The 21,954-nt window shown below is 38.1% G+C and overlaps 1 protein-coding gene across 1 annotated transcript in view; it reads right to left on the bottom strand.

The window, feature by feature from the left end:
• Positions 1-11,563, bottom strand: part of Luzp4 (leucine zipper protein 4) — a 64,268-nt gene extending 52,705 nt beyond the window's left edge. Inside the window, exons 1-2 of the mRNA XM_021252179.2 lie at positions 11,252-11,563; positions 2,352-2,483 (exon numbers count right to left, since the gene is read on the bottom strand). Of these exons, the coding sequence (XP_021107838.2) occupies positions 2,352-2,483; positions 11,252-11,342 (223 nt within the window). The 5' untranslated portion in view covers positions 11,343-11,563. The remainder of the gene's footprint in view (positions 1-2,351; positions 2,484-11,251) is intronic.
• Between the last annotated feature and the right edge of the window lie 10,391 nt (positions 11,564-21,954).

The raw sequence follows: 21,954 nt of genomic DNA on the forward strand, positions 1-21,954 counted from the left end.
GATAACTCATATACAATAACTCAAATTTGATTTCATATGTCACCAAAGTTGGGACTTTTTTCATTTTTTGCTTTTGGCACTGGGGATCTAACTCAGGACCTTTTGCTTTTCAGACAGGTGCGGCACCACTGAGCTACATCTCTGGCCTGGGACATGTTATCTGAAATTAACTGAATGAATACTCCAATAGAAAAAAGAGAGTTGGTGAGAAACTGTCTGCCTTGTATTAGTCATATGGATATTTGCTCCAATTGTCTGTTTTCCTTTGGGAATAAAAATTAAGAAACAATTTCTAGGGGCCAGGGATTTAGCTCAGTGATTCTGGTGCCTGCCTTGCAAGCACAGGGACCTGAGTTCAATCCCCGGTACAAAAAAAAAAAAATTGCCAAGAAACAATTTCTACTATGGCAATCTGCACCACATTAATATTAAAATATATTCACTGCACTGATCAATGTTGTTTGGACTACAGAAGACTTTTTTTTGTTTGAGATAGGGTCTTTCTATGTAACCCAGGCTGACTTTGGTCTTGCTATGTAGTCCAAGCTGTCCTCGAACTCATGATCCACCTGCCTCAACCTCCTGAGTATTAGGATTACAGGCATGAGCCACCATGTATGGCCAGAGGACATTTTTCAAAATTTACCTCATTCTCTTGTCCCAACAACATTCCTGTTACAAAATGTGTATACTAGGGCTGGGGATTTAGCTCAGTGATGCCACTGCATGCCTCCGAGTGCCAGGTCCTGAGTTCAATCCCTGATACCAAAAAAAACCCCCAAATCCAAAAAAAACAAAGAAACTAAAATGTGTATACTGCAGGAGACCAGCTTGAAAACCACTGGGCAGGCTTTATATATTATTGATTTGGGTTATGAATTTGGCTATTGATTAAGATTATGAGTCACTCTAAGGCCTATGTATGAATTGCTAGTTGATCTTTCGGCTGGTGTTCAGAGACAGACTTCCCTATGCCAACGGTCACAATTGAGGTCTCAATGATTGAGGAGGCTGTGACATCTCTATAGCATGGCAACACTGCGGTTGAGGAATTATGATTCTGTGCAACCATTCTCTAAGATTGAACTTTAGCTAGACAATGCAAATGGCTTATTAGCTATGACCTGTAAGATAGCGCGGAAGGCTTGTTAACTGTGACCTGTACTTCACAAGTATCCATAGTTACTCCCCTTTTTCCAAGCCTAGCTCATTAAGTGCATTAGTACTCCCATTACCTCCATCTGTCTTCACACCCCCGTGCTATGTTGTATAGTCAAAAATACTGACTAACCTAGTGCTTGTGGTCTTAGCCAGGACAGAGCTAAGACCAGGTGGTCTTTAGCCAGGAGAGAGCTAAAGATCAACTCCTGGCCCCCCAAGTAATAAACTATCATTTGTTCTTTATTCTTTATTTCTTGTTCTTTGTATATTATTCTTTCATCCCCTGCTGTACCTTTGTCAGGTGACTGGGCATAGCCCAGTGACTAGTCAGCCTATCAACCTGACAACCAGTTGGGCTATCAACCTGACTAGGTATCATGGCTCCCAGATTATAGACCATGCTCTTAACCTTCCTATAATGCCTCATAACACTGGGATTTGACTAACCAGCCAGGTACACAACATTTCTTAGCCTATATAACTATTTTTCTCATCCTGCCCTCCCTTAGTGAAGCTACTCATATAAATTCAAATTTTTTTATTTGACTTGTTATACCAACCCTTTATGAGTCCATGTCTAGTAAAAATAAAATAAGTAACATGATGCAACTTTAGAACGACATTGCAAGTTTTTTAAAATTAATTTTATTGGTACATTTTATTGGTACACTTTAGGTATACAATTCGTTTACATTTATCATTGGGTGTTCGTACCTGTACATGATATATCTTGGTTCTTATTTTTTTCTCCATTACCTGTGCGCCCTTCACCCCCTCCACCCTTCCCTATTTACATAGATTTCATTTCCATTTTTTTTCTTTTCTCATAGTTTTTCCTTTCCCCCTTTTCCTTTCCCCTTCCCCTTCCTTCACTCCTTCCTCTTTGTGGTTTTTTTATAAAATGGAGTACTACTCAGCCATAAAGAACGAAAAACTACAGTCATTTATAGCTAAATGGATGCATATCGAGGCCATACTCTTAAGTGAAATAAATAGGACACACATGTGTAAATACCGAATAGTTTCACTAGTGTGAGAAACTGATAGTGTAACAAGAGTTAAAATGATTAAAATGAATAATTGACAATTTGAAATAGGAAAAAAGGTCCAAAGACAAAAACACTGCAAGTTCTTAATTTTGTCTACCTTTGTTACTCAAAAGATATTGTATGATTCTTAGTGTACTTTACCTCTCTGCCAGGGATGCTCATGAGCATCCGATTGTTCTCCTGAAGTTCCTGGCTTTTTCATATCATCCTCAAACTTGCCCTTTTTTTCTTCAGTGCTGCCATCTCCTGAGTTTTTAAGGAGTATAATGTCATCTGTATTAGAAAATACAGAAAAAAGTGGAGAAAATGAGACCAGCCAAATGACAACAATGTTGAGAAACATTTTACCTTATGATGTTTCAGAACATTTAAAAAATCAGTAGACCTGAAAATATGATAATATTATAATAATAATGGATTTGGAAAACCATAACAAATATCAAATAATACAGAGGTTTTGGGTTATTTTCCTCAAACAATAAGAAAAAATTCCTTCAAACAACCTCATCTACCAAAAATTCCACAAAGAACACCCCCTCCCCCCCAAAATTACAAAATTACAATAATTCATTTATTTAGATGATTTTACTAAATATTCTTTCTTTCCTTTTGTTTCTTTCTTCTCCCCTCTACCCCAACCCTCTTTTTTACTCTTTTTTTTAAGACAGAGTCTTGCTAAGTTGCTCAAGCTGGGCTCAAATTTGTGATTCTCCTGCTTCAGCCTCTCAGAGTGCTGGGGTTACAAGCGTGTACCACCACTACTACAAGCTATTTTAATTTCAGACACGTACAGAGCAATGGTTTCACCTCTGAGTGTTATGTTTTAAATACAAAGCATCCTCAAAGAGTCATATATTAAAGGCTTGATCCACCACCATCTAGCAATGTTCAGAGGTAAGGTCTAGAGAGATAATTAGATCATGAGAGTACCAACTGTATCAATGGATTTGATGAATTCATAGCTGAGTGGGCTCTTAGGAGGTAGGGCCCAGTCAGAGGAAGTAGGGTACTGGAGGCAGGCCATTGGGGACTATATCTTGTCCCTAGCCCCTTGCTCTTTCTCTGCTTCCTGGCTTTTATGAGGTGAGCAATGTTCTTCCACCACACCCTTCTGCCATGATGTTCATGACTTGCCACAGGCCTAAAAGCAATGGAGCTGGCCAACCATGAACTGAAACCTCTGAAACCATGAACCAAAATAATTTTCCTTTAAATTGCTATTCTCAGGTATTTTGTCACAGCAATGTATTGCTAACACTGAGTAAATGTAAATACTAGACAGTTAATTACATCTATTTTGAAATATAACAGTAAAAAAAAGAAATTAAAAAATTAAGAAAGCTGGACGTGGTGGTGCGCTTACTCAATTTTCTCTTTGGTACGTTAATTTTCCATTTTTGTTATATTTATTCCACTATTTAATTTCACTTTAAAGGGGTTACTTGTGCAAGGGAAGATAAACACAGCAGAGTGCAGAAAAATGAGCTACACGATAGAAAATAGCAATTTGTCCTGACAGTCTGTAACACGGGGAAATGAAATTCTATTTAAAAGAAAGGGCTCTTTTGCTGCCGCCACCGCGTCATGTAGAAGCGGAAACTTGGAAGTGTCCAAGATTCGAATTACACCCTAACCCACTGCCGTGGCTGAAAAAGTCACTACTGAGAGGGTTGGTAGTGGTGGTAATGGACCGTAGTATTGTTTCCGGAGAGGTGCTGAGATCGCCCTCATCCATGAGGACCTAACACACGGAATTTATGAAGCTGCCAAATCTTTAGGCAAGCGCTAAATGCATTTTTGTGATCTCATATCCAACTGTGATGAGCCTATGTATGTGAAGTTAGTGGAGACCCTTTGTTTTTTGTTGTTGTTGTTTTGTTTTTTCCCCCGCCGTACCGGGGATCGGACTCAGGACCTGTGCTTGCCAGGCAGGCTGCGGCGCCACTGAGCTACATTCTCGGCCATGTGGAGTCGCTTTGTACGGAACAATAAATCGACCTAATTAAGGTTGATAACAACAAGAAACTAGGGAAATGCGTAGGCCTCTGTAAAATTGGCTGAGAGGGAAAACCGGGTAAAGTGGTTGTTTGCAATGGTATAGTGGTTAAGGACTATGGCAAAGAATCTCAGACCAAAGATGTCATCAAAGGGTACTTCAAATGCAAGAAATAAAAAATATAAAAAATTTTGGCTCACTTAAAAAAATAGAAAATTTGTCGTGGTTATAATTCAGGCTTGAAAATTATCATCCACATATTTGTTTTATTTAAATCATGTCCTAAATTAGCTTTCTTTAAAAAAAAAAAGGCTAAAATATAGCGTTAACAAAAATATACAGGTAGAAAGAGCCTGAGAATCATCCTGAATATGCAATGGAAACATTTTGTAGAAAAGAACCAATTTTACATTTTACAGATAGGAAAACTGAGACTGAGAGAGTAAAGTGACTCACCTAAGTTTATCTAATGGCAGAACTGGATTTGAGTATCTTGAACATTGAAGGCTTTAGAAGTCAGGGTAAGATTTTTTAAACATTATGCTAGAAGTTCGTGGTTCTCTACCCTGAATGTGTATCAGGATCCCCTGGGGAAAATTTTTAAAATATAGGGCCTCTATCCAAGATAATGACTCAGTAGTACTAGAGCGGGACTCAAGTAACTGTATTTTTTTTTAATCCTCCAAGTAATTTTGATACTCGGCCTGGACTACAAACAACTGCTCTGAGCAACAGAGATCCTTCAAGGAATATAGAAGTGGGATTATGAAAAGGATGGTTCGGGGAATTTTCAATTTATGATTTGCAGATTATAGAATAGAGTGGGACTATGATAAAGGAAACCAATTTTGAGGTGAGGCAGATGGACTGCAACAGCCCAAGATTAAAGAGATAAAGTTTACACCAGGGTGGTATCAGGGGAAAAGTAAAAGAAGTCTTCTCCCTATATACTTCAGATGTAAGGGACACATGGATGGCAGCTTCCCCCTCTTCCACCATACACTTGCAAGCAGTAAACTCCTCTCCTAGTTTCCACTGGACCACCGATTATCAAAGATCCCCTTGCCCCAGGTCAATCACCAAGGAAATTACACAAAACTGAGAAAGAAGAGAAACCCAGACAGAAGGAGGTGTCCTTAGAACTGTGGCAGTGGGAAATGCCTTTCTAGAATGGCATTTATTTGACCTTGAAATACATTATTTCATAAAACATTAATATAAATGATCATTGCAACCTGAATATCAGCATTATATCTTTGCTATTAGGTGCATCAAAGAGACTTGTGCATTGCCCTAGAAACTTATTCCCCCTTTATAATATTATTTCTATGGAGGAAATTCTTTATAAATCCAACTGTTGGCATACAAATGAAGTACTGGAGCATAACAACACATTTGCCAGCTGTGAATTGCCTGCATATGACACAGTACCAACTGAATGACATAAAAAATGAATGTTTCAGGACTGCAGAGAAAAGACAGACTACTGCGTGCTAGAACAGCTGCGAATCTTTGTGGCAGAGGTGGGCGGGATGTATAGAATTTGAATGAGGGAAAAAATCTGGGCGTTGCAGGAAAGAGAAACAACCCAAGAAAAGACGTGGAATTAATATAATATGTTCAGGGTGAAGATCGTTTTGTTTAGAACGAAAGATTAGTGCTGAGGAGTTATGGGTATAGACAAAAGTAATATAAATAACAAAAAGCTCTACCTGTCAGCTTCTCAGCATACAGACAGGGATCACAGTTAAGGTATAAGTAGTGAAGGTTAGGGACAATAATGAGGGAGAATCCCACACAATCTCTAGCATAGGCTCATGTTAATCTACCAAATAACAAGCACATTTGGAAAGCATTATCTGAGCTTGGCCATATGCTAGGTATAACAGGAAGTCAAGAAGTTGGTCAAGGCTTTCAAATAATACAGAATTTACATGGCCCTTGGACAGCTATTTGAAAGGAATGCATCAACCTTTCTATTATCTAATAATTTTTATGTTATCATTGACTATCTTTATAAAGGAAGTCCCTATTTTAAAGAAAATTTATTGTAGTGGAAGCTATAAAGCTGCCAGACCACAATAAAGAGAACACCATGCCCAGCCTAATTTTTATACAAATTGTGTAATTAGTCTTCTTGTGAAAAGCATAATTATATTGTATTTTACAATGAGTTGAAAGTACTATTTTATACTTATTTTATTTTATTTTATTTTTTGAGACAGGGTCTCACTATGTCATTCAGGCTGGTATTGAACTTACTATATAGCAGAGGCAATCGTCCTGCCTCAGCCTCCTGAGTGCTGGGATTACAGGCGTGAGCTGAGGAAGGAGAATCACAAGTTTGAACCCAGCCTGGGAGAGGGAGGCTGAGATGAGCTCAGTGCAAAGGCCCCGGGTTCAATCCTCAGTATCAGACACAAACAAACAAAAGAAGTGGTGAACGGAGAAGCACAGTTCCTATTAAGTTCTTGCTATCACATCCAGTCTTGGTTTTATTTTTGCCTTTTATTTCTAAAAAGGACTATAATATCTTTTGGGTATGTTTACTAAGCACAAGAAGAAAAATAAATTTGTGGAGTCCTATTTCAGTACTTATCACAATGGAGGCAATATCCTTACATTTAATACAAAACTTTTTTAATTGCTTATTTTAGTTATCCAAAGTCAAAGACAGATATTGTTGAAAACTAGTATTTTCACTTTGAAAACAAGGGGAAATGTATCAGAAAAGTATGGCTGTCTCATTAAATCATAAAAAGTAATATGCATTTGCTTTTATGATGTATTTTTCTTGCCTTCATATTGGAAGGGCCCATAACTAGTAAAATGTTTTATCTGTTCCTCGGAAAAGATCAAAACCTGTACTCTCATCTAAGATGGTATAAATATGTATATAGACAGCCAGTGTTTAAAAGGCTGAAACAGGATCTTTTAACATTTTTTACAACCCTATAATACTACATTTTATTCTCATAGTCAGTCTCCAACTAACCTACCATATTTGATTCAACACCTTTCCTTAGTTTTTCAAATATGACTGAACCAGTCTTTCCCAAACTAGATTCTCCAGTGTCCTCCTAGCTGTAATCATCTTCTTAAATGTTATTTTTCCTAAGTCCCTTAAATCTGCTATCATCCAAGTTATGCCAAACAGCCACTTCCCTCAGTCTTCCAGACATCTGAGAGAAAACATCTAAGAGAATGCTTTTTACATTATCAACTGTCTAAACCTCATCTTTCTCCTGGATTTTTAAAAGTCTTCCTCAAACCTACTACATCCCTAAAGACCAATAAACAAATCCCAAGAGGGGAGGTTAACTATTCAGGTTCACTAAAATTTTAGCTACCCCGCAGTGGGGCTTTAGGGTCGACTTTCTGGGACACATACAACAAATATTTACTCAGCTTTCTTGACATGTCAAGAACCATATTTTGTGCACAGTGCCTGTATTAGCTCATTTAATCCTCAACAAGTCTACAAGATAGATACTACATACTCAGATGAGAAAACTTAGGCTCCCATGAGATACAGCAACCACTACATTTTTGGGAAACCAGGCCATTCTGTGACCATGGCCCCTATATCTCTGAATTGTGACATAAAACTGATTTGCTATTTTTCAGGTTATGTCATTTTTTTTCTTCTATTAGCAGCTGCTAAAGAACTAATTATTAACATCAACACAATGATAAGTTGTAAAATCATGAGATTTTACCTCAATGCTATAAATTACCTCTAGCAGGGCCAGGGATGTAGTTCAGTGGTGCCATGCCTGCCTGGCAAGTGCAAGATCATGAGTTCGATCCCAGGTACAGGGAAAAGAAATTCCCTCTAGCTTTAGGTTTATCTGCCTTCAAGGTCCCAGTGATGGGACAGAACCTAAGGTGAGGCAAAGGGCACAAAATTCAGGAAGCTCCCCAAAATTCGGTGATCAGGATAAAAATATTTTAACAGAAAATTTTCAAAAAATAAAAGTCAATGGAAAAATAATCACTGATGAACAAAATGTGAAGTTTAAAAAACAGATCAGGCCCTGAACTATGCCTTACTTTGTCTCATTTTAATTTTTAGGTAAATAGAATTATGTTTGAAAAAATAGCCAAAAAGCTATAGTGTTCCCATTTGATTTTTTAAAACCTTTCATTAAAATATTAATTACCCCCATTACCCAAAGTTTTAGCCTTTTTAAATTTTTTGTTTGTTTTTTTGAGACAAGGTCTCACTATGTAGTTCAGGCTGGCCTCGAATTCACTATTTAGCCCAGGCTGACCTAGAACTCATGGCAATCTTCCTGCCTCAGCCTCCCAAGTGCTTGGATTATAGGCATATGCCGTCACACTCAGCTTTAAATTTTTTTTTATACTTTGAAAGGAGAGCCTTACCTTATCCTAGTTCCAAGCAATTACCAATGTTTTTTTCTTTTTTCTGTAGTTCTGGCAGCAGAACCCAGGGCCTCATGAATGCCAGGTAACTGCTCTACTACTAAGCCACACCCTGGCCCATAAATATTGTTTTCTAAAAATCATTTTAATGTCACAAAATATTTTAGAATTCATAATCATATTAGAGCTGGGAGCCATCCAGAACTATGGAATCCACAGGGACTATGTCTTAGAAGAGGAAAGCCTATTGATACCAATCATGAAATGAATTACTAAGAACACCTTAAAGGCAAAAAAAAGATCAAGAAAAGACTTAGATACTATTCATGGTGAGTCCCTCTCAGAGGTGAGGTTGTTAGGAGACTTCCTCAGCCTCATAAAGGCATCTATAAAACTCCACACCTAAAATTATAATTAATGGTGAAAGATTGAAACCTTTCTTCCCTAAAATCAGAAATAATTCAAAGATGTCTATCTCACATCTAATTAACATTTTGCTGGTAATTTTTTTTTCAGTGCTGTGGATTAGAACACAGAGCTTTGCACATGCTAAGCAAGCACTCTACCATTAAGCTACATTTCCAGCTATGTTAGTCACTTTCAGTCCCTGGGGCAAAATACCTGACACCAATATGTTAAAGGAGGAGCTGTTCACTTTGGCTCATGGTTTCAAAGGGTTCAGTGCATAATTGGCTGACTCCAAGGCAGAAAAGGCACAGCACAAGTGCATGGTTGATGACAGCTGCTCAACCCATGAAAGCCAGGAAACAGAGAGAGAAGAGAGAAGCTCAAGACAACAGTATACCCTTCCAGGTCCCTTCCAGGTCCCTCCCAGTGACTGACTTGCTCCAATCAGGCCTCACCTCTTAACACAATCAGCTATGAAAACAATGAATTAATCCACTGATGAACACAGTCCCCCCATGACCCAATCATCTTCCAAAAGCCCCATCTTTGAACACATGAGACTTCTGGGGGTACATTTTAGATCTAATCCATAACACCAGCCCAAGAAATTCTACCCATCTGGAGCAATTAATCAAGGAAAAAAAAATACCAAAAAAAAAAAAAAGAAGAAAGAAAAAAAATACAAGGCAAAAAGAAAAAAAATGCAGGGCAACCAGACTGGAAAAAAGAAATATATCTATTGTCAGATACTATTATTATGTATGTAGAAATTCTTATATAATGCATAGAGACAGAGATAACAAATTCTAGTTCTATATACAAGTTGAATATCCCCAATCTGAAATCTGAAATGCTCTGAAACTATTTGAAGACTTTAGAGTTTCAGATTTCAGAGCATTTAGAACTTTTTAACTGGTAAAATGTATGGAAATATTCCTAAACCCCAAAAAATCCAGAATCTGAAACACTTTTGGTTCCAAGCACTTCACATAAGGCATACTTAACGTCTACTAGCAATGAACTTTCCAAAAATGAAATTAAGAAAATAATTTCATCAAGATCACTCAGTAAGGGGAAAGAATCATCTTTTTAACAAAGGGAGCAGAGACAACTAGATATCCACATGTAAAAGAATGAAGTTAGATCCTATTTCACACCATATATAAGAATTAAGTCAAAATGTACCAAAGATGGAAATTATAGAGCTAAAACTAGAAAACTTAGAAGGAAAAATGGGGTAAATCTATTTGATTTCTTAGATATGACACCAAAGCAAGAATAACAAAGGAAAAACCACAAAACTGAACTTTACCAAAATTAAAAACCTGCTTTGCTCCTTCCATTTATAAATTCATACCTCTCTGCTTGGTTTTGTGTGGCACCTCCAATTTCTAACCCCCATCCTTCTCACTCCCCTACCAATCCCAGGCCTGCCACCACAGCTCTGTTCTTCCCCTCTTTTCTAAAGGGGTCCTGGTTCATTTCCCCCCTTCCTGCTTTTTTTTTTTAAACAATGTCTCCTGTAGCTCAGGCTAGTCTCTATCTCACAATCTTTCGGTCTCAGTTTCCTCCTTTCGGCTTTTCTACTTTTAATGGCTTCCCTGCCCTGCTGTGCCCCTTCAGTTTCAAAAGTCGACCTCCCCACTCCCTTCCCTCGTCCCTCATTTACGAAGTCTACTCGCGCTCTTTTCTAATGTGGATGACAGCCAAGGGGAGAGCCTGGTCCAAGCTAAACCTGCTTTTATCGGGAATCATGCGCGTGGTGGGGGGAGGGGAGGGCTAAGGGCTTCGGTAGCAGATTTCTTTTTTTTAGGGTTCTCATTTCTGTGGAGAACTGGGAAGTAAGAGGTGGGAAGACACCAAGCAGAGGGAAAAGATGACCCTGAACGAAGAAATCACCACCCAAGAGGCGACGGCCCTGGGTTCAATCCCCAGAACCAAAACACACTTACAAGCAAACCAACCACCCACGCGCCCGTCTCAGTCTTTCCCGCACTCCTCCGTATCCGGCCTCCAGTCTAGTCATTTATGCCACTCGCTCGCCCTGTGAAGAGCGTGTGTGGCCCCGCGACGTGAATGGACAGGCAGCTGGGGGTCATTTTTTAAGAGGGTTAAATACATTGAAAAACTGGCCTTTCTATCTCCCCTACGTCCCGCTCGCAGCACCGCTACTCCCCACTCGAGTTCTGTTAGCTTCCCTTTGAAGAAGAAGGCGCTGATGATTGAAGGTGGGAATGTGGGTTCTACATACCTAGAGACATATCTAGAAAGGACACATTTCCTCTGCCTTGAAAGGCTGTCATCCCCTTCCACGGAGCCGTCAGGCTTGACCTGGTAGCCATCTCCTCAGTGGGACTCCACGAAGCCCAAGCGCAGAGCTCGCAGGGCTCGTGCCCCAGAGGAGCCTCTACCAACCCGAGAGTCTTGGCTAACCAGATCACCAATCAGGATTTCCCTCACTGTTGCCAAGTCTCAAGGGGTGGACTTCAGCGTAGAACACTCAGCACACCTCCAATCAGAACCCGGAAAATCAGGCGGGAGAAAAAGCCCACCCATTATGACCCTCCCCTTTCTCCCCTCACCCCTCAGCCAAACGTGGCCACGTGTTGGCTTTGGGAGTATGAAAAGGCGGGTCACGAGTTCAAGCCCAGTCTGGGCAATGTAGCAAGTCCTTTCGCAAAATTAAAAAAACAAAAACGAAAAAACGTCTGAGGACATAGCTCAGTGTAAAGGCCTTGGGTTCAATCCGCAGTACTGCAAAAAAATTATGTATTTTTTCCCCTCCTTATATACACCCAATCAGCTGCCTGGGAACGTTCTGGCCCTTGCTTTCCTTACTCTGTAAAGAACCCATTTTTCCTCTTTGCTGTTGGCACTCCTGGGAAATAAAATCTTTGTCTTCACCCTATAGGCTGTTTCTCCGCTTCCCTCAAATTCAAAACGCTACCACAAATCTTAGTAGCTAGGGCCCATACGCAAGACTGCAACGCCACAACCGTTGGGAAAACTTTAAAGATATGTCTGTGGCATTACTTAAGAAAAATGTCATTGTTGCCATTAAACCCTAAATTCCATGCAAAAATACTTCCAAAATGTTAGTGGACTCTAAATCAAATTAATAAATTTTGAAAACTGAAAAAGTATTCAAGCTCTTACAAAAGTCTCGTCAAAATGTCGGAAGCGCCTAGCGTGGTGGCGCCGCCCCTGTGACCGACCGTGTTGTCCAGCCTGGGTAATTCAGCGACTTAATGAGACCCTGTTTCAAAATACAATTTAAAAAGTAAGGTAAAGTAAAATAAGCTGAGGATGTACCTTAGTGAGAGGGCCCGAGGTTCAGTCACTGGCACCAGAAAAAAAAAAAAAGTCTGAAGAAGCCCTGGGGTGCTAGCTTGCCCCGCAATACTTACTTGGGAGGCCGAAGCTCGAGAGATTGCTTTAGCCCAAGAGTTCAAGTCCAGCCCAGGCAAAATAGTGACACTTCCTCCACATCTCAAAAAAAAAAAAAAAAATCTGCATTTAATTAAATGCTTAACACCTAAGGTCTAATGATTAATAAAGACTTTTTTTCCAGGAAGCATAGATAGCTGACAGAAGGTACGAAATATACACAAAATATTAATTTAGGTGCTATAATTTAGTCTGTCTATAAATACTGAAGGTATTCAGGTTATGCGAATACAGATATCTACAGAATGTATCTGGAACTCACAGTAGAAAATCCACCTAAGGAATCAAGAAAAAATTCATTTAAATTTTGAAAAATTAGGGAATAATTGAAGAAAATAGCAATGATATTTCTTGGCAGAGGAATTAGTACTATCAAGATGCCATGCAAAGTTCTAGCAATTCCCTGTAGAATTGATCAGCAGAGATTAGATCATGGAACAACTTTTTAATTATTTTCTGTGCATCAGAATCACCTGAAGAACTTATTAAAACAGCTCACTGGGCTCTACCCTCAGAATTTCTGATTTAATAGGTTTGTGATAGGGCAGGGAAATATATGCTTCTAACAAGTTCCCAGATGATGCTGATATTGCTGGTATAAGGACCACACTTTGAGAACTTTGCTTCAAACACTAGAGATGGAGCCCAGTCCTTAGTTTTTCTATTTACATTCACTGTTTTAGTGATCTCATGCAATCTCATGGTAAAGTAGCTATACAACGATGTCTCCCAAATTTGAACCTCTGGCTTAGACCACTCCACTGAAAACGTAGTGACTATTTACTCAGCATTTCTACTCAAATATCTTAACTGTTTGTTAGTTTATTTGAGACGGGGTCTTGCTTATGTAACTCAGGCTGGCCTTGAATTTGTGATCCTCCTGCCTCAGCTTCCATCACCATGCCCACCTCTCACATGTAATTTTCTGAGACCAGATCTTTATTTTACCTCACTAAACATACTCCCTTCTCATTCCATTCCATTTCAGTAAATAACAACTTCCTCTTTTTGCTCACACCAAAAGTTTTGAAGTCATACCAAAAGGTCTGAAATCATCTTTGACTCTTCCTTTTTTTTATACACTACATCCAGTTCATCAGCAAATCTTGTGAACTTTACCTTGAAAATGTATCAAGAATCTTAACATTCCTCATCACCACTACCACCATTTTCGGTTAAACCTTTATTTATTTATTTATTTATGCTGAGGGTGGAACCCAGGGCCTGAAGCATCCTAGGCAAGTGCTCTACCATCACCCCATCCCTCATTTCCTGCCTAGGTTAACTACTTCCCTAACCAATGTTTCAACTACTACTGTGCCCAACTGTGCCCATTCATCACACAAAAGCCAAAAACGAGCATTTTGAAGCATTAGTGTAGCCATCTTATTCTGCTCAACATCTTCCAATGGTTCTCCAGCTCACATAAAATCGAAAATGGCCAGGAGGGCCCACAAGGTCCCACATAATTAGTCCATTCAGCCACTCTGGTCCAGCTATAGTGGTCTCTTTGTTGTTCCTTGACTACTCTACAGTGTTCTCTGTCTCAGGGCCTTTGCACTTTCTGTTCTTTCTATTAACATGCTTGTTCTCCAAATATTTGCATAGTTTACTTTTTCAGGAGTTTGCTCACATACCGCCCTCTCTGTGAAGCTCAATATAGGCATGTATCTTAAATTAAAACCTTATCCCTTTTACTTGTTTTGTTTTTGTTTGTTAGTTTGTTTAAAACAGGGTTTTTCTTTGTAGTTCAGGCTGGCCCTGAACTCACTATGTAGCTCAAGCTGGCCTCGAACTCACGGTGATCCTCCTGCCTCAGCCTTCTGAGCACCGGGATTACAGGCGTGTGCCACCACATCCAGCGTTACCCCCTTTACTTGAATCTTTCTTCCCTAGTTTAATTTTCTCCATTGTACTAATCACCATTTATTTTATTTTATCTTCATACTCATTTTCCTCTTCATCCCACTAGAGTGTAAGCTCCATCAGGGCGGACATTTTTATATAACTTGTTCACTGATGTATTCCCAGCACATAGAATAGTACCTGGCACATAATAAGTATTTACTAAATATTTTTCAATGAAGAAATGAATGTAATGTTCTTGGGCTAAACCCTTGTATCTCAGTATCTGAATTTTTCTTTATGTGAATACCAGCTCTCTTTACTTATTTGTATACAGAGACTACATATGGCCTTTCTTCCACCCTGCATCATTTTAGTTCAAACACTGACAGCTGAAGGGCCCAGAATCTGATTGTCCAAACTGAAAGGGGGATGTCTATGTTTTGGCCAATTAATTGTAACCAACATCCTATATAAAAACATAGCTCTAAGAACCCATTTAGGTGTGCATGAATGTGCATGTGTGTGCATGCGTGCATGTGTATAGGGGCAGTTTTCAGACAAGAAGTTTGTGAGTTTTATCATATGTAGCAAAAAGTAAAAACTAAAGCTGGGTATGGGGTACATGCCTGTAATCCCAGCACTCTGGGAAGCTGAGGTAGGTGAATAGCAAGTTCGAGTCCAGCCTGGTGAAACCTTATCTCAAAATAAAAAAGGCTGGGGATGTAGCTCAGTACAAAGGCCCTGGGTTCTATTCCCAGAACCTCCCCCTACACCCTGCCCAAAGTGAGAACTACATTGCCATCCTGGACTAAGAATAGTACATGTGAAAACAGCATGTAGGTGTTTTTGATGGCTAGTTTGTCATAGGCCTCAGTAGGGGGATGTGGTTTTAAAAAAAAAATCAAGTGATACTTCAGTTTTTGTAGAAGATTTTTGCCTTTACTTTGGCTAATCAATGAATGAAACCTCTTCCCATTTTTTGAACATGGCGCCACCAGAGTTTTGTTAGGAGTCAGAGCCTGACTTCATTACAGAGCAAGAAAATTTCCAGGAAACTTGAACAAAAACATATGAACTAGATTTCATCAGTGAGACACACTCACTCTATATGGAAAGTGGCAACACAAGAAACAGGGACAGTGTCAGTCCACTCTGACAACAGCAATAGCAAGGGCAAGAGCCAGTTTCTAGAAGCAGCCCTGGTAACAGTGCCAATTGCATCATGTAGTCGTTAGCAAAGGTGACCTCACCAGACTGGTTTTGAGGTAGGGTTTTAGCTGCAAGTCTGAATTTGTAGGCTCTCCTAGTTTCTACATTTTTTTCCTGAGGTTGGTTTTCTAGACATCCTGAGTATTCCTTGAGCTACCTAACAGACTTTAAATAAAATTCTTCTGTGCTTAAAGCAGCTATAGTTTGTTTCATACAACTAAGAAACACATTTTTACTGGCATCAATAGAAATATTCCTTATGAGGCAGATAATACAGTGATTTTTGCTTCATTTGTGGGCATCATAACTGATGAACTTGATTGAAACTAAGTTTGTAAGACGCTTTAAATTATGCCATGTGAAATATTAAAATTGTGGATATTTAGTCTATAGAACAGAAATCTCGGGACAGATATAATTGTGTTCAAATAATCTTATGGTAAAGGGAGCAAATTTATTATTCAGTCTAGCAGGAGAGGGCAGCACTAGCCAAAGTAAATGGAAGTTACCGGCAAACAGATTTCTGCACTATATAGAGACAAACTTTCTGATAGCTAACAGTGCAACAGTGCAATACGTTGCCTTGAACTGTGGTGGAAATATTCAAGCAGAAATACATTACAGACTTTTTCAATGAGTTATATTCATTGGCCTCTAAGATTGCTTCTAAATCTGATATTATAGGAAAAACAAATATAGTAACTTCTATGGTCAGTCATATCAGACATATAACTTAGAGATCATTCTCAATTTCCCAGATTTTTAAAACAGTAAGTAGGCACTATAATAAATGAACCAAATAGATTATTTTTGCCACTTAGATGGATGATAACAAAATAGAAGATTTTACATGCCTTGCCTTGAATGGAAATTAAGCATTATGATAGTTCAGTAAAAAATTACATATAGGGCTGGGGATTTAGCTCAGTGGTTCCGCCTCCTGCCTCCCAAGTGCAAGGACCAGAGTTCGATCCCTGGTACAAAAAAAAAAAAAAATTACATATAATTTACATAGCATTTAGTTATTTCTTAGGCAGATTTTTCTTGCACAGTTCAAAAATAAATTACCTTGATTTAAAGATTAAGTTCTTTTTTTGGCATTGGGGACCAAACTCAGGACCTTGCACTTGTGAGGCAGGTGCAGCACCACTGAGCTAAATCCCCGGCTAAAGGTTAAGTTCTTTAAGGAAAGAGTCAATTATACAGTTTTGTTTTGTTTTTGAGACAGGGTCTTGCTATGTAGTTCAGACTGGCCTTGAACTCACTGCATAGCCCAGGCTGGTCGTGAACTTGCAGCAATCCTACTGCCTCAGCCTCCCAAGTGCTGGGATTACAGGCGTGAGCCACCTGCCCAGCATAATTTTTTTTTTCCAAGTAATTGGGATCAAACTCAGGACCTTGCACTTGCCAGGCAGGCGTGGCGCCACTGAGCTACATCCCTGGCCAATTATACAGTTTTTATTAGAAGCTTTTAAAAGAAATTTTAAAAGGGCTGGGAATATAGCTCAGTGTGAAGGCCCTTGGTTCAATCCCAAGCACCACCACCATCACCACCACTACCAAAAAAAAAAAAAAAAAAAGACTATGTGCAAACCATTTTACAATCCCACCAATGGTATTTCAATATTCCAATTTTTTCCCTATTTATGCTGACACTTACTACTTTTTAAAAATAATAATCATCCTACTGACTGTTAAGTAATATTGTAGTTTTGATTTTCAATTCTCTTATTACTGATATTGAACATTTCTTCCTTTTCCTTTTGGTCATTTGTACATTAGCCCCTTTATTTTTATATGTACAAATATATTTTATTAAATTTCAATTGTACTGAGGGTTTTTGAATTTTTTAGTCACTATTGTTATTGGATAACAAAAATAGTTCCTGAAAACTATACATAGAATGAAACATTCATTATATAAAAATATCTTTTGGTTGAAAAGTCACTAAATAAAAATAAACCTAAACTATTAAACTTCTAGTAGAAAATTCTAGCATTTTGTTTTAAAAGACAATTCATACTGTAGCATGTATAACTGAATACCTCATTACTTTTCATTACTGATGATATTCCATTACAAGCATATACTATATTTTGCTCAACCATTTATTTGTTAATGGATTTAATAATTATTACTATTATTATTAATATTACTTAAATGAACATTCATATACAAGTTCTTGAGTATTTGCTTTCAATTGTTTTAAGCTGTATGTAAATCTTTTTTTATTCATTAAGTTTATTGATACATTTTAGGTATACATTATGATGACATTCATCATTGGGAATTTGTACTTGTACATGATATATCTTGGTTCTTATTTTTTTCCCTATTCCCCTGCCCTCCCTTCAATCCCTCCCTATTTCAAGGACTTTGTTTCCATTTTTTCCTTTTCTCATATTTTTTCCTTTCTTTTCTTTCTTTTCCTTTACCCCTCCTGCTTCCCCTTTCCCTTCTCCTTTGGACCTTTTCTTCCTATTTCACATTACCCATTACATACTTTGATCCTCATTTACATTTTCAGTTTCTCACACCAGAGAAACTATTCGGTAATTACACGTGTGTCCTATTTATTTCACTTAAGAGTATGGCCTCAATATGCATCCATTTAGCTACAAATGTCTCTAGTTTCTCCTTCTTTATGGCTGTGTAGTACTCCATTTATTAAACAATACCACAGCTTCTGTATCCAGTCTCCAGTTGATGGGCAATTGGGCTGTTCTCAAGTTTTAGCTATTACAAACTGTGCTGCTATATACATGGGTGTTCATATATCACTGTGGTATGATTCTTTAAATTCTTTTGTATCCCTTTTATTTTTAACTTACCATTTTCCAACTCAGCAGATGGTTGAATGACAAGGTTTTCTATACTGTTACACTGATTTCAGTAATTTCCTGATGCAAGTTTTTTGCATGTCTTTAAATTCTGTATCATTTAAGCTTTAAAATGTTTATTGCATCTGTTAGAAATGCTTTACAGGTAAATCATCTTTTATATAAGAAAATATATGACACAGGGCCTAACATTCAGGCTCAGAAAATGTTACCTCAAAGAGCTTTGGACTGAAGGAGATGGAGAGGGCTTCAGAAGCAAGAGGATTACTTTGACTTTCTCCACTTTTTGGTGTGAGAGCTGTACTTAAAGAAATCCTCTCCAGCACAGATCTGGGGTCTGACTGCCTTCCTTATCTACTGACGTGAGCAGACACATGTCTTGGCTTGGACCTTGCCACAACCTGGCCAAAGAAAGGGGCCTCTGAAATAGAGGAGGCACCTGGAAAGAACACAGGCCTTAAAGTGAGGTGAATAAAACTGAATTGCTAGACTCCAAAATTGTGGATCCCAAAAGGAAACCAATCATTCAAAAACACAGAGAAATTATTTCTGTTTCTTTCTTTTTTTCTTTTCTTTTACTCTTTCTTCTTCACTGATTTATTTGGGGTTTGGAGAATTTTCCTTTATTCTTTTTCCTTGTTTTGTTATTTTCTTTTATCTTTTTTCCTCTTTTCCTTTTAATTTTTTCTTATTTTTGCTCTATTTTATTTTTTCTCCTTTTTTTTCTTTTACCTTCTATTTCACCTTTTCTGTTACCCTTATGTAACTATACAAATCACCTTCTACTCCCTCATAGGATGATTTATCTCACTTCTCTCTCCTCTTTCTTATCTCTTACAATTTAAATTTTCAAATTTTTCTCCTTGCACTCTCCCATTCCCAACCCCCTGGATCTTTAATAGTATTAGCATTATATGTTGTTAATCTTTAGACAGTTAACTCTACATAATTATTGGTGAATTCTTATTACCACTAGTGGAGGTATAGTCATCACATTTAGTACATATTTGCTGTTTGTCAATATCTGGGTTTTCTTAGTGTTTATACTGCAATTGTGAATTTCTTTTCTATGGTTAAAGGTGGTGAGTTATTGTTTCTTATGGTCTGTCAATATCCAATTTGTCTTGAATGATACCACTGCTGCTGATTTGCTTGATATTGTCAGGGTCGTATAATTGTTACTATTAATGGGTGTTCTCTGTATGCCAGCATGAAGGTTACCTTTCTGACATTAACAAAACTGGATGTTGGGCCAATTGCACTGCATCCTCCCCTCTCAAATGAGGAGAGGTAATTGGATCTTGGGGCAGAGGCCAAGGACAACAACCATAGAAAAGGTCCATCCCTATAGAGGCAAAGGATCCGTCTAATTATTACAGTTGTATTGCACTAGCCCATTAAGATAATTAGGATCTTCCTCTCATCTTTATAATAAAGAAAATTTTTATCTGGCACTAGGGGTTTCCATTGTGAACATTGCCTCCCAAGTCTCTGATAATTAGACTCTGTATATATTGTGACTACCTCTCCCACCAATATTTGAATACTCTGTAAGGTACAGTATAAGCAACCAGAAAGCTCTTTCAGTGTCATTTTATGTAAAACATGAGTATATTTGAACTGCTGCTCTGCCACTGAGAATAGAGTTCTATAACTGTATTTATGTTTTGAGACTGGGCCTCACTATGCAGTTCAGGCTGGCCTTGAACTCATTATGTAGTCCAGGCTGGCCTCAAACTTGTACCCTCCCAAGTGCTGGGATTATAGGCATGTGCCACCATGCCCAGCTGCTATAATTGCACTTTTAAAAATGTTCCTGTAGTTCAATGGTTGCTCTTTTCCCCCCTTACAACTCTGACTTCATTTCCCTCTACTTTTCTTTCCCTCCCTCTACTCAGGCCGGTTCAAATACACCAGCCACTTTCCCAAACTCAGGAACTTTGCAAGTGGTTATACCTGCTCCCTGTGACACTCTTTCACCAGATTTCTCTATAGCTGACCTTGTCATCTCCTTCAGGATTTGCTTAAATGTCACTTCTTATAAAGATTTTTTCCTGAGCTGCCTATTTAATATTATAGCCTCTTGTTACATACAACTTCTGTGCATAATATGATGCTGAGAGCATTCTTCATATAGAGAGAAAATGAAAAATGGATCCAACAGTAGAAGATACAAAGAAGACTAATCTAAGGTGAACTGGAATAAGAGAAAAATCAGAAGACAACACAAATGACATAAACAAAACCTGTTTACAGAAATAATAGCAGAAATGTTCCCAATATGGGAAAAGAATTTAACATACAGATAAATTAGGCATAGAGAACCCCAAATGGCCACTATACTAACAGAATTTTTCTATGTCACATTATAGTCAAAATATCAAAAGTCCAACGCAGGGAAAAAAATCTTAAAAATGTTACAGAAAAGCAATGAATCGCTTATAAAGGTACAGTCAAACATTGGACTGTGAAAACTTGGTCTGCGTGTGTTCTACAAGTTGAATAAACATTTCTAAGAAATTATAACTTGATAAACAAGTGATGTCTTGCAATATAAGTAGTATGTCATGATGAACATCACATGATCACAATGTGTTCTCTCTCTTACTGCTTTGATATGCAAGTGCTTTGGATTACAAACAGAAAAATTTATTCTCACAAACCAAAGTTTTACTGTAAACCCACTGGAATTACAGCAAAATGTCTTCACACAAACCCTTTAAAGGCCAGTAGGGCTTGGAGTGAAGTGTAACAAGTCCCAAAACATAACAACTTCCAACCCAGACTTATACATCATACAAAATTTTCCTCTAAAATTGATGGAGAAAAAATAAAGCACCCCAAGAAATTCATGACCACCAAACCATCATGCCAAAAGGTTCTCAAGGATATCCTAGAAAGAGACAACATTGCCAATAAGTCAAATACAGTGAATACACCTGGCAAAGTAAGCAGTTAAGCAAAAGGGAAAAATAAGGAAATGAGCAAGAGAAAAATAACGCAATAACAGGAATAAGCCAATACCTTTCTGTAATAACTCAGTGTGAATGGTCTCAACTTCCCAATCAAAAGACACAGATTGGAAGAATGGATCAAGAAACAAAACCCAATGAGATGTAACATAAAAAGAACACATTTGATTCAAAAAGAAACTTACAGATTAAAAATCAAAGGGTTGAAAAAATATTCCATGCAACAGGAATCTAGAAAAAAGCAGGAGTAGTTATCCTAATTTCAGACAAAGTGGATTTCAAGCCAAAACTCATCAGAAGAGACAAAGAATGTCATTCTGTATAGGTTAAGGGAACAATTCAACAAGAAGAGATAACAGTTACAAACATACATGCACCATAGACCAAGGAATAGTAACAAGAAGAGAAAAAGAACAGATTTCCCAGGCATGGTGGCACAACCTATAATCCTACTATTGAGGGAAGCTGAAGCAGAAGGATCACAAATTCAAGTCCTATCTGGGTAATTTAGCAAGACTTTGTCTCAAAATAAAACTAAAGACTGGGGATGTAACTCTGTGTTAATTACTGCCTCCTACTCAATCCCTGGTAGTGCCCAAAAAGGGACAGATTCTGTTTTCCAAACTCCAGAAAGTGC

The sequence above is a fragment of the Heterocephalus glaber genome, unplaced genomic scaffold (assembly GCF_053883595.1).
Source record: "Heterocephalus glaber isolate CG9 unplaced genomic scaffold, H.glaber_assembly_v1.0 deba00001732, whole genome shotgun sequence".
Taxonomy (NCBI): domain Eukaryota; kingdom Metazoa; phylum Chordata; class Mammalia; order Rodentia; family Bathyergidae; genus Heterocephalus; species Heterocephalus glaber.